At 40.1% G+C, this 12,873-nt stretch overlaps 1 protein-coding gene across 12 annotated transcripts in view; it reads left to right on the top strand.

Annotated features, from left to right (window-relative positions):
• Positions 1-8,736, top strand: part of ENAH (ENAH actin regulator) — a 145,255-nt gene extending 136,519 nt beyond the window's left edge. For 7 of the 12 annotated variants that reach the window (XM_070501673.1, XM_070501670.1, XM_070501669.1 and 4 more), the window contains 3 exons: positions 906-984; positions 3,728-3,785; positions 4,341-7,307. In XM_070501673.1, the coding sequence (XP_070357774.1) occupies positions 906-984; positions 3,728-3,785; positions 4,341-4,378 (175 nt within the window). In that variant the 3' untranslated portion in view covers positions 4,379-7,307. Of the gene's footprint in view, positions 1-905; positions 985-3,727; positions 3,786-4,340 lie in introns of all 12 variants that reach the window. The other 5 variants (XM_044762828.2, XM_070501675.1, XM_044762829.2 and 2 more) reach the window with 1 other exon arrangement.
• Positions 8,737-12,873: the final 4,137 nt, after the last annotated feature.

The following is a 12,873-nucleotide window of genomic DNA, read 5'->3' as shown; positions in this document are numbered from 1 at the left end:
AGTTGGAAACACTATTCAGATGACATCTCCATAAAAACTTTATCTGGAACTGGCCACATAGCCAATTGGAGATGAATATAGGTTGTTTTGTTTTGTTGTTTTTGGTGAGGGAGATTGGCCCTAAGCTAACATCTGTGCTGGTCTTCCTCTATTTCTTATGTGGGACTCCGCCACAGCATGGCTTGATGAGTCGTGTGTGTAGGTCCACACCCAGGACCCACACCCGCAATCCCTGGGCCACCAAAGCATAGTGTGAACACTCAATGGCTATGCTGCCGGGCTGGCCCCAAGATAAATATACTTTTAATCTAATAATCTCTTTTCCAACATTCTTATTTATTTTGATGCTTGAAATGGAATAAAGCATATACAGAGAAATCATGCTTACTAAAATGTCTTTTTCCTGAAAATTAAGGCCTAGAATTTGCAAACTGATCCATATTGGTGTAAAATATTCAAGTCTTTATATTTTCCCTTCCATTGGTTTGCCAGATATTTAGTAGACAATGCACAATTTCAAAAGAAGGAGAAAATGAGATTGTGTCCGTGGGCCTCGGGTATTCAGCTGGCCTTTCACCTCTGTCTTGATCAGCACGCTCACCTCTCCTGGTCACCTGCCTCGTGCCCAGAGGATACTATCTTCTACTCTTTACTGAAGGAGTCCCGTCATCTCATCGCCTCTTTCTGATTTCTTTACAAATAACTGAAAGTACTGAGAAAAGTGAAAAATATTTTCTGCTTTATGTTCTAATCAGTCCTGCAGCTTTGACAATTAACTTTTTAACACAGTGTGATTTAAGAAATGTACTTAAATCTGGTGTTGGTTTGGCAAATTTGCAGTTGTTCATGAACTCATTCAATATCCTAAGTGTTGTTTACCTGTCCTGAAAATCTCGTTTGTACAGACCCAAATCTGCACCCTCGTCCCAGCCCAGTGCCAACGGAGTCCAGACGGAGGGGCTGGACTACGACAGACTGAAGCAGGTGGGCGCTCCGTGGCAACTCCCCTTTGTTTGTTTCTTTTTAAGAAATGTACACGCGTATATTTGACAGATCATGAATGTACTTGAAAAGAATATAGAGTTAAGACATTTTTATACAAATTAAACATTAGTGGCGTTAGCACTGTATTGCCTTTTTCAATCCTCATGTTTTGCGTCAGTGAGTTCACATAAAGTTCCAACAGTGGTGGAGGGTGGGCGCACTGGTTGAATGGTGCAGTGTGAACTTTAAATGTGAGTGCCTGGTGTATAGTTGTGTAAAAAAAAAAAAGGCTTGCACTTTTCACTTATCATTGGCAAAAATGGGCACTTTGCAGTTTGGGAAAACATTCAAAAGCCTTAAAAATAAATGTCTTACCCTTGAACTCAGCAGTTTCACTTCCAAGAGTTGATGCTGAGACAAGACCATAGAAATATATGAATACACAGTGTGTGGGAGGGCCCTGCAGCGTTAGGGAATCGTGACTGAGAAGAGTGAACAGCGAATTGTGAACACTTTCTCGTGTTAGGGGAAACAGGTAACCAAACTATACGGACAATTATCTCAACTTTATAAAGAAGAAAAAAGGTGTTGTCCCTATTTTGGATATATATGCATTGTATTTAATACCTGTGTACTCAGGGGAAAAAAGTGGAAGGAGTGATAGCTGATGAGATTGTGCAGCTTTTATTCCAAGAAGAGGTAAAATAATGTTTTTAAAAAAATTGGTAGTGTTAAAAAGATTTGAAATGGAAGGCAGTGCATCTTAGTAAAACAGCTCTCGGTTTTGCAGACCTGAGTACAGATGGGCCTGTAATGCAGAATTTAATCTCCATCTTGTCACCCTGCCCTTCAGGATGGCCTCTGAAAATAGGGGTTATTCTCATCACCAAAACAACCATTTATTGACTGTCTGGTGGACGTAAGTGCCAGGCATTTGCTGGGTTCTCACGTGACATTGTCTCCTAATCCTAATGGGAGTCGTGTCATGTTTCTACTCAATTTCTGCACGTCTAAGGTTCAGAGAAGTTAAATTTACTCAGTTCCACAGCTAAGTAAGTACTTGAGTCAGGATTAGAGCCCAAATCTTTCTTCAAAGCCCATTTTCCCCATTCCATCACTCATTGTTTAAAACACTAGCAGGTGTTTAATTGGAACTCAAAAAGGGACCAATAATTTTGTAGTAATGTGAGTTCAAAATACAAGTTAAATAGCAATTAAAAAGAGAAATACTAACAGTAATTTCAGATAAACCTAATTTTTATACTGCAAAACTATTTGAAAAATTAAGTTGAGTTATATAATTTGAAAAGGAACCGTGTGGTCATTGATGATCAAGCCCTTGTTTTCCTGTGTATTAAATATGGCTTTCTTTTCTTGCAAAATGTTTTAAAATAAAGCACTTGCACACACTTTAAAATACGGTCCGTTCTTGGCTATCTGAAGTAGTGGAGTAAAAGAGAGGATAGATTTGATTTTAGCACTGATTTTAAGATTAATCTTAATAAGGATATCTGTTAGTTCATGTATTAATTTCTGTGCCTCAGTTTCCTCACTGGTGAAATGGAGGGATTAAACTAATTGATAGTTTTCAACCTTATTTTAAACATGGAAAGTTTTTTTAAAAAAAATGAAGCTTAACACAGAGCAATTTCATTTTACCTGAGACGTGCAATACTAAAGGAAGTCACGTAATTCGAACCTAACCCTCCGAAGGATAGATGTTCTTTTCACTCATTAAAATTTTGTCACCTTGTCATGTAGCCCTTTTAGCTTCCATATTATACAGTTCTTGATCATTTTTAATTGGAGAATGTCCATTATTTCAAATTGAACTTAGAGATTTTGCAAAAAATATGAAGATGGAGTGGTTTTCATGGAGGAAGGCGGGTCCAGAGCATCACTAATACATAGAAGTGTAACATGGGCCACAGAAGTATTTAAAATTTCTAGTAGCCACATGAAATAAGTACAGAGAAACAGGTGAAATTCATTTTAATATATTTTATTTAACCTAATATAACCAAAATAATATTTCAATATGTAATCAATATTTTAAAATTGCTAATGAGTTATTGTGCATTATTTTCTTCATACTAGATCTTTGAGATCTGGTGTATATTTCACACTTACAGAGCATCTCATTTCAGACGAGCCCCTTTCGAGTGCTCAGTAGCTACATGTGGCTGGTGCCTGCCATATTGGACAGAGCGGGTCCAGCAGGATCCCATCCACCTAATCTCCATCTATTTGAGCAGCCCCTGAGGACCCTCCAGGGGAATCCTAGATTCCTGGAAACATAATCTGGCAGCTTTGGTGACCCCTAAGGAATCACCATACTTCAGTCCAGATGACAGATGTGCCAAGAGCTCATTGTCCAGTTGACTTGTCTTCCTTGAAAGTTCTTTCTGCATCACTTCTCAGTCTGCTCCCAGAAGACTAGATTAAAAGCAGAGCTATTGTCTTTTCCAGAAATTATCTGAATCATGCCTTTCATTGGATGGCAGAGTAATTATTTTAGTTTGAGAAACCATTCTGTTTCATATCTGGCTAGGCCAGAATAAGCAGAGATTGGGAAGGGAAGACTGTTAAATTTACCAAGGCTAGTCTTCTAGGACATAAGTGTGGCTCTGGAAACAAAAAACCCATGTCATATTTCATACATTCTTAAAATTTTATATGAAGAAGAGTGTTTTTAGCAGTATTTTTTTTCCTGTATTCCTGATGTTTTTCTCTAATATTTTAGGACATTTTAGATGAAATGAGAAAAGAATTAACGAAGCTAAAAGAAGAACTCATTGATGGTGAGTGTTGAAAAAAATTCGCTGCCCCTAGAGTGATGTTTAAGAAATAGCCATTTTTAAGAAAATGCAAATAAGGAAGTGTCCAGTTTATTACTTGAGGGCATAAAACAATTACTTTCCCAGTGTCCTGCCCTTCGCTTGGCTGAGGGTGTGAGGGAGGATCTCTCGCTCCTTCGTATAATTGAAATCATCTGTAAAACTAGGGACCAACAAGATCCCTAAGTTCCAGGTGACGGAAAGCCAGGCAAACCAGCCTTTCTCTAGGTCACCTCCCCTCATCCATCCCACCCCACTGCCTCTTGGTTTTGAGCCCACAGAATCAGTGTTTTCGTTTTGTATACAAAAGGGAGAGAATAAATAAATACACACATATAGAAATTAGTGTCATCTTTGTGGTAAGAAAACAAAGGTCTATGCAATGAAAGATGCAAGGTCAGAGTATCTTTTTATTACTGGGAGTTTGAGTGCAATCATGAACATTTCTTAAAAATGAATTACTCATTTATTTTACCTTATCGTTATATTTGCTTTCAATACTTTTCCTTTTCCTACCAGCAATCAGGCAGGAACTGAGCAAGTCAAATACCGCGTAGAGCCACAAACTAAGGAGAACAGAGGACTTTAATCTGGAGAAAGAAGAAAAAACCTACAAACAACAAACGCCTAGATTTTGTGAGCTGTAAGAAGAAAATGGAGACAAACAGTCAGAAGGAGGGAAAAACCAACGTGTTTGAAAGCCTTCAGACATTCTTACTCTGGTGATAAGCTATTTCCCTCCCAGTTTGCTGCTTTTTTCTGACCTTTTCAACAGGATGGAAGAGAGTCATGTAAGAGTTCCTACGACAGTTATGCAGAAAATACTAAACCCGTCAGACAGGATCACCGTGCATTGAAATATTTTCATGTCGAGAAAAAAATTGCACACTTCCCACAGTCCATTGCTAAAATAAAGAAGAAAAAGGCTTAAGAAGTGTTTTTCAGAGAGCGCTGATGAAGAATTTAGCAAGTTATGCTATTGTATTGTAAATGTTTCTCTCAGGTTTGTCTTCCTATCATATTTGATATTCCATGAATAATTGAGATGTAGGTTAAGATCACAAAATGTGGAACAAATGGAATTGTATGTGCTTTTCAAGGGTGATATTTATCAGAAAGTGTCCTAAAAATGACTTGTCCAGCTTGAGGAATTTTAGAATGATAGGAAGTCTCTCGAGTTAGCCTTCATGCAATTTTGTAGATTAAAACATAAAATTCGTCCAGAATTTAAAGATTTAGATGCCTTCCTAAATTGTTACAATGCTTTACCAAATCTATGACTCCTACATAACACAAACCAGTGGTCAAATGTAAAACAATATATTGTAGATTTACTGTAGGTTTTCAACCTTTTTTAGATTTATGCATGTGGACATTTTTATAACGTAATTACAACCACCACAAAGTTAGCTTTTTTAATTGCAGACAGTAATGCATGTCACACTAATACGTAGTGGCCTTTGCAAGGCCTAGTCCCAGGGAGATCGTTTTGTAGAGTATAGGGGAGTGGGAGGAAGGGAAGGAATAAGTTTTTATTTAAAGTTAACTTCTGCACTATCTTTTTTTCTCAATTACCTGCATGAATAATAATGAGGAATATTTTGTGACTTTAATTGGTAAATATGTTAACAGAACCAAGTACTTAATCTGTTACATCATGTCTTCAGCTATTTGTATTTTAGCTTCAGTAATTTCGATGGTCTGAAACGTGACTCTGAGCTTCCCGAGTCCCCTCTCACTGTGGAGCTCAGAGGCTCGACCCCGGGTTTGGCGGTTGCCATCCCCTCGGGGCCCTGCAGTTGTACAGGTGTCCAGGTACATGTTCCTGACAACAAAGCTGCTTTTGAACTTTGTTATGTTGAAATACAAGAGTTAACAATGATGGCAGCCATTAGGATCTCAGAAATCATTAGGTGAAGGGAAACCAATGAAGACTTCTTCATGATTTTCTTTGAATAAATAAAGCGAGACTTAGGTGGTGGGAAGAGGAATTAGACACCCAAGTTCTCATTGTGTGGGTGCGCGCGTGTGTGGGTGCGCGTGCGTGTGGGTGTGCGCAGGCAGGCGTGTATGTAATCCACTCCCTTTTCTTCGAAACTCGTAAGATTAAAAGAGGGGAGAAATCCTGTATGTTGCAATGATAGATTTCTTTTTGAAAATTTAGGAAATCAGAAATTCTCCAGGCTCTCCATCTTGATTTATGCTTGAGTTGTTATGTGCCATATTTGCTTTGAAATTTTTGAGTATCAGAAGTTCTACTAAAATTTTGGAGACATAATCCATTTTCATCTGCTTTCTAGATTTCTTACCTCTCGGTTCATAAGGACAGAGCTTGTGGATAGCTTAGTTTTCTAAATGCTGCCCTTCTGCAGCCACTACCACTGCAGAGAGGTTGGAATGAGGGAATTTTTTTTCCTTGTTAAAATAGTTCTTGTTTCTGTAGAAACTTCATTTTGAGATTAATCTGTGATGGATGAGCTATCATAATTCAATAATACAGTTCTTTTTTCTATAAACTATTCACCGTCATGCAATAGTAGTGAAGGCTTATAAGTACTATTTTCTAAAAGAAATAGGAGGCATTTTCATCTTTATTATTGTACTTTTGGTTATGCAAACACTTTAATGATACAAACGTTTATGTCCCCTATAAATCTGGTCAGAAATCACTTTCGATTTTGTTGGTTAAGTTAAATAGTCTATGGTAGGATAGAGTACTGGGTACAGTGGTCCAAAGTAAGGTAAAAGACTACAATAAATTGCTAGATCTTAAAAGAAACCGGTTTATGCACTAAACGTTTTGTGCCTTGGTCTAATATTGACACGATGTCTGTGTAAAATGACAAGAAGAACCAGTGTCGAATCACATTCTATTTTCCATCATTTTGCACTATCCCAGATTGCTAACTGTGTTCTTTCCAAGAGGTTTGATTGAATTACTCTATATATTTACTGTCAGGCGTGACAGTTTTGTCATTGTTAGAGATTTCAGTAATTAAAATGGGAAACAGAAGCTTAAGTTATTTTCCTCCTCAAAACTGTGTTCCTTGGAACCCCTTATTCCGATGGTTTCGTGCTCGTGTACATTGGATGTCTTACGCTGAGCGAAGTTCAGGGGCCCTTTTTCATTACAGGAAGGCACTTCTTCCCTCAACACTGTGATCTGACCTGTGACAAATCTGTACCATACGCTCTGTCAATGGCTAACCAGTCAATGCAAACCAACTGAATGTACAAATCTTAGTGCTGGTGCTGAAATCTCTTCAGAACAGACATCACGGTTTCAAAGTTTGTTTCGAAATTTGCGAGCATCAAGTGTCACTCAAAACTGAAGATGAAACACTAATGAATGTCGGATTCTCATGCTTTAGGTGTACTTCCTGTTTAGATCTTTCGGTTCTCTGCTATTTTTACCGTACTGTTTCATTTAAATTTCCTACACGCTAACTTCGTTTGTGCGATTGAAATAAAATTGCGGTATATACATGTTGCTTGTTTGTGACACTTAGATAATCATCTGAAATAATCTGTTGGTTCTCAAATAAGTTATATTGAATGTGAAGAACACTTTTTAAAGTCCACGACTTCATTACTTCAAAGTTTACGTATCACACCACTGTTCTTTAAAGATTTCATAAAAGTCTTAAATACTAAGTAATGTATACAAAGGGAATGTGTGTAATGTATCTACTTTTTGTTTGAAATAACTTTTGGGTGTTTCCTCTTGGTTCTTATTTTCTCTTGGCCCAGCTTGACACAGTGTCTTACTCTTACAGTCAAGAGAATGATAAATATTTAATTTTGCTCTGCTTTGTTCTACAACATACTCAGATGCTTAAGCTCATTTACACAGTTCAAATCTTCCTTTATGTATTTGCAGGGTATAAAGGACATTGTGTGGTAAAGGGCCTTATCGAGTATGAACTTTAAATATAGTGAAATCTGTCTCTGTGGTGTTATTCATACATCATGCCAATTTCTGGAAATCTACGTATAAGCAACCGTACTTTTTATCTGACCCTTATGAAGGATTAATTTTGAGTTCCATTTTAAAATTCTGATGCCTTCATTAGAAATACAGTGGTCCTTGTCTTTTTTCCTTTTCCAGACCCGGATGTTCCCTCGGCTGTCCTCTCCACTCCTCATGGAGGGCGTGTTCTTGTCATTCGTTACACAGCCACAGTTCTAAAAATATCAACTGATGTTTCTCTCTGTCCTGTCTCAGGTTCTTGCTTCCTTTCATGTGTAAGTCAGAATGTTTGTCTGCAAACTAAAGTCACTTCTTCCCGTTCGAGAATGAATGAAGTAACAGATGGCCGCTTTTGCAGTTTGCCTTGCTGCAACTTTTGCGCCTCCTAAGTTTGTAGATCCTTTCAGTGCCATTGTGCAGAACTGGCCTTACATTCTAAGTAGTGCTGTCTGAGGAAGCACAGTTTACAAAGGAGGCTGCAGGATCTCTGTCCTTCTTTTTTGTAGCCATCGTAACTTCATAACCCCAGTACTCTTTAAATTCTATCGATTGTAAGCATAAAAATGACATCATATAAAGCATGCAGTGTGAAAGAACTCTCTAGGAGCTCTTAGTTCCTTTAAGTAGCTGTTATAAAATCCACTTTCCTAAAGACATTTCTACTAGCGTTCACTCTGAAGCTCCAAACCTGATCCTGCTAGTTCCGTTTTTGTTTATAATAGAAAGATGAATTTGTATCTGTCCATCTCTTGAAAGCTCCAAGGAATGGGAAAAGTAACCCAAGAGAATGTGGAAATTAGTGATGCTTAATACCTCTGACTTTTCCTGAAAAGCCATTTAATATTTCTACTTAAATGCTTTTGAAGTCAAAACTTGAAGTATGTATAAGGAATCTTTGTGAATCTGAGTGAATAAAATTGTTCTGGGCACCTTTGGCTACCTAGAGACGTGGAGAGCATTTGCTTTTAAGAAGCTAGAGTGGGTACCCCTCCAAGAAAGGCTGTTCAGACGAGCCAGTGCATTGAGGTCTGTAGTGCAGGTTTCCTCTGTTCCCAGCATCCAAATAGGGTTGTGGATTAGGTTTGTTCCCTTTGGGTTGTCTCTAGGTAATTTTTGAGAATCAAAGAGATTTTTCTATGTTAATGATGCTGGAAAAGTGAAACCTTCCAGTTTGAAAGAAGTCTAAAATTGATTAGAAAAAACAATATTGAAAGAGTAAATTTAGGATGGTTTAGGGATATTCAGTGTCAACCTACACAGAGTTCTAGAGTAAATCTTTTGTTGAATGCTAATGACGAGTTCATGTAAGAGGCAGACGGATTCTTGGGGTAAGGAGGTATATTTGATAACTGCTTAAATCTGAACTCTGTCCATTTATCTGTCTTTTTTCTGAATAGTTTATAAAGTAACAATCCTTGTGAGAGGGTAAATAAATGACTTGGTCATAAACACTTAGGATGTTAAAAAAATTACTGCGACATTGATCAGTTCTTTCTGTTAAATCTATATACGTGAAGATTGAGAAAGCAAGAAAATGACTTTTCCTGTCAGTTGTTATACATGTTGTCCATTGCACATAAGCTCTATAAACAGAAATGTTACCCTCGTCCCAGGCATGTAGCAGGCCTCAAATACTTGCCGATTAATTTAACATAGAGAATAAAGCTGAAACTTGAGTGAAGTGTCTGAGCCCCAAGACACGAGTCACTGAGCTGTGCCCCACTTCTACCAAGCATGTTGACTACTCAGAAATGGGGCGGAGGGCGGAGTCTTTGCAGGCGCCTGATGTGGGCCTGTAGGGCGCAGGTGGGGGGCGGGTAGAGAGGAAGGAGAAAAAATACACGTCTGAAAAGGGCTCCCCTTTCCCTCATTGTTTTAAAGGCCTGTGACTCCTGGTAGTTGAGAAACTCAAATATACCAGGGAACTGGCCACTAAATTCAGCCGTCTGTCACTAAAGTTAAGTTGTGAGTAAAAAATACAGCTTTCCATCTTAATAAAAATTATTAGAAAAATCTTAGTATTTCATTAAAGGACTCAATTTGCATTTATTCCATTAAAAAATCTGTAAACAGCAACCTCATAGTTTATCATGTTATAAATTTGATTTAACTTTCTCTCTCCAGTTCCAAGAATGATTTCTTTAGCAGTAGATAACAGAATTTAAAATTATGTATAAAGAAGAAATCACTAATAAAGGCAGTGAAGAATGTTACGGGTTTGTTTAGTTAGTTGTTAGTAAATGGTTCTTCCAAGCAGGCTTAGGATATATAGAAAGCTAGCAGGCAGTCCTTTGAATTACACAGGAAATAGCACTTAGAAGAAAAGACATCGGCCTTGATAGAGGTTTACACTGAGGGATATTTAATGCTCCATCAGGTCCGAAAGTTTCCATTCAAATCCACAGAAACCGAGAAAATAGATTCTCGTCTTACACTTAAAATAGATGCTATTGTAACCAAAGAAAGAAATATGTCACAGAAGGCTTTTTAAAATGTGCTTCTTAAAAAGCCTTAATATCCGTGGGACCTCTAAGGGCCTTTTTTAAAGATGAAAGGCATTTTTTTTAGAATGTCTATCAATTTGCTTCATTTAAATTTTAGGTGAGAAATATCGACTTGGGATTTCCATTGTCGGCCGCGGGTTGACCTCGGGTGTAAACTGGGTTGGTTCTGCCTGCCCTGGCTTTGGGTGTTTTAAATGTCGGGGTCTCCCTTGACTCCTTGAGTCTGAGGTTTGCCCCTTCTCTGTGGTGGACCCACTTAGCATGTAAAGAAACCTGAGCCCCGTTTGATGGCCCCAGGGCTGGCGGTTGGGCATTGATGAATTTGGGTAGACCCAAGCTCGTTCTGCACCCCGGAACAGCGCTCGAAGGGCTAGTACTAGGCACTGACTGGGTCACAAGCCTCAGAGAGAAGGAGTCCCTGCTCAGAAAAGTGTTGGGAGGGTTTAGCTTTTCAGCAGAAAGCCACTTAAATCTGGCATCATTTTCTCTTATCCTTATTTATTACCAAGGGGGTGGGAGTTTCAGGCCCGAGCCAAGAATTTACAGTTTGGTCTCCTTACCAGAGATACCTCATCTTTCTAAGTTTCAGTGGCTGAAAGTAAAGTCTGAGGGGTAGTATTTGGTCACGTGAAATAGCTTCGTTCCTGGAAGTCAACGTTCTTCCAGGACTCTGAGTTAATCCACTTCTTCGGCCCTTGCTGAGACTTGATGCTCTCTGTCCTCCGCTCTGCCGCCTTGCTCCTCCAGTTTGTGGAGCTGTGGGCCCGTCACTGGATGCACCCGGCTGCTGAGGCAGCTGTCAGAGCGCAGGGCAGGGCAGTTACCCTCGCCCAGCCTCGTCTCGACGGTCCCCTCCTCCTCTGACACTCAGTTCTGCGCCTCTTCATTCACTGTCTCCCCTGCAGCTACTGGTTAGTTTATTTCTTCTTTTTGATCCAACGGGAAAAAGGCCTGAGTTTTGCTCTCTAATCTTGATTATTTTGAAATCTTAGATCCCGTTCACTGAAAGATGTACCTCCTAGGAGTGAACAGTAAGGACAAGTAAATGAGTTGATGGCTGGAGGTCGTCAGTGTGGTAGAGATGTGGTGCGCTGCGCGTGGTTGCTCTTGGCATCGTCTGTGCACCTTCCCAGGTTGGGATACAGGTGTCTGCTGCATTCTCCCGTCCACAGCCCTCCTGGCCTGGAAGCACAGCCTGCCGTTCAGATAGACTGACTGTAGTAATGTGACAGGATCCCAGGAGACATGAGACCCATGCTCCAACTGTGATATCTCAGTGACCGCAAGTCCTTTCAACTCTCCTGGCCCAGGAGCTGTTTGTAAGTAAACACCCTGCAGAGCTGGATGGCGGGAAGCAGCCCTGAGGAGGAACACACCTGGGCGGTTTCATATCCCCTGAACCTCCTGGGCTGTCGTCTGTTCTGTCACTGTTGTCTTCGAGGGAAAAAGGAACATTACCCTCCCCTGTCTGCCCTTCTTCTTATATAAGTTGTCGTTTTTTCCCAGTTCTTCATTTTAATCCAAAACACGGTCACAGCAGTTTCTTAGACCAGGGCAGCCCTCTGTGGCGTTTGAGTGAACGTTGCTCTGAGCCATTGCTTGATCTTAAGAACATGGAGCTAATTGGCACGAGGTGAGAGGGTGAGCGGGAAGGTGGGGGTCACTGTCCTGCAGCCCCTTCTGCTTCAGTTCTCGGTGGGCTTGTGGGGGCGGGGGGGGTGACGGGTTCCTTTTTAGTTAGCGGTAGGACGTGCTTTTTGTGATGTGTGTTTTTTTCTTTTTTTGGGAAAATGAAATGTTTCGAACGAAGTGAGTGAGCTAGAAAGAGAATTCTCTCTTGAGGCATCTGTAGTTGATGGGAAATATTCTATAATACTCAATTACACTATTTCCCTATTTTCAGAGAAATTCTTTTTTGGTTTGCTTGGTAAGACAGAGGAGGCCTGTGCGCGCCTGAAATTATGGAAACACACTGAAAGTGTCTGTCTCGTCTGTAGCCGGGGATGGAGAGAGAGGGGGAGGGAGGGCCAGCCGGACCTGCTGTGGCTGAGCAGGACTCAGGCCGAGGTCCACCCCGTAGTTCTAGTTTGAAGCTTTCTGTTGCCTTCTTTCCCTGACCTGAATGGGAAGCACGTGCTTTCTGCTGGCCCTTGGGGAGCCGGGATGCGCACAGGAGTGAGCGCACGGCAAGAAAGCTTTCTTGGTGCTTTTCGTTTGGTTTTTGAGGGTTGGGGAGTTACAATGAGCCCTTCTGGTCAGAGAGCCACAGACACCGTTTCCATTACAAGCTTTGCAATGGTAAATACGTTGTCCTTTTCAGACCTACCAAGCTGGCAGGCCAAAAGCCTACAGTACAGCACAGTAGATAACATTTAAGGTGAATTTCTTCGGTCCAAATGGGTTAGTCTCTCATGTTACCTTGCTTTGCTATAAATGTTAAAAGTAGAAATGTGTGTTCGCGTCCTAAAAAGAGCCTGTAGAGCAGTCTTCTTTACTAAGGATGTCAACGCGTGCGTCCCATGAATCTGGGGCTTTGTAATCTGGGAATGATTCTCTTATGGCAGCGTGAACCGAAATA

Source organism: Equus asinus, chromosome 30 (assembly GCF_041296235.1).
Source record: "Equus asinus isolate D_3611 breed Donkey chromosome 30, EquAss-T2T_v2, whole genome shotgun sequence".
In the NCBI taxonomy this organism is placed as follows: Eukaryota; Metazoa; Chordata; class Mammalia; order Perissodactyla; family Equidae; genus Equus; species Equus asinus.
The sequence above is the reverse complement of the archived record's forward strand: the minus strand, read 5'-3'. Positions and strand labels throughout refer to the sequence as shown.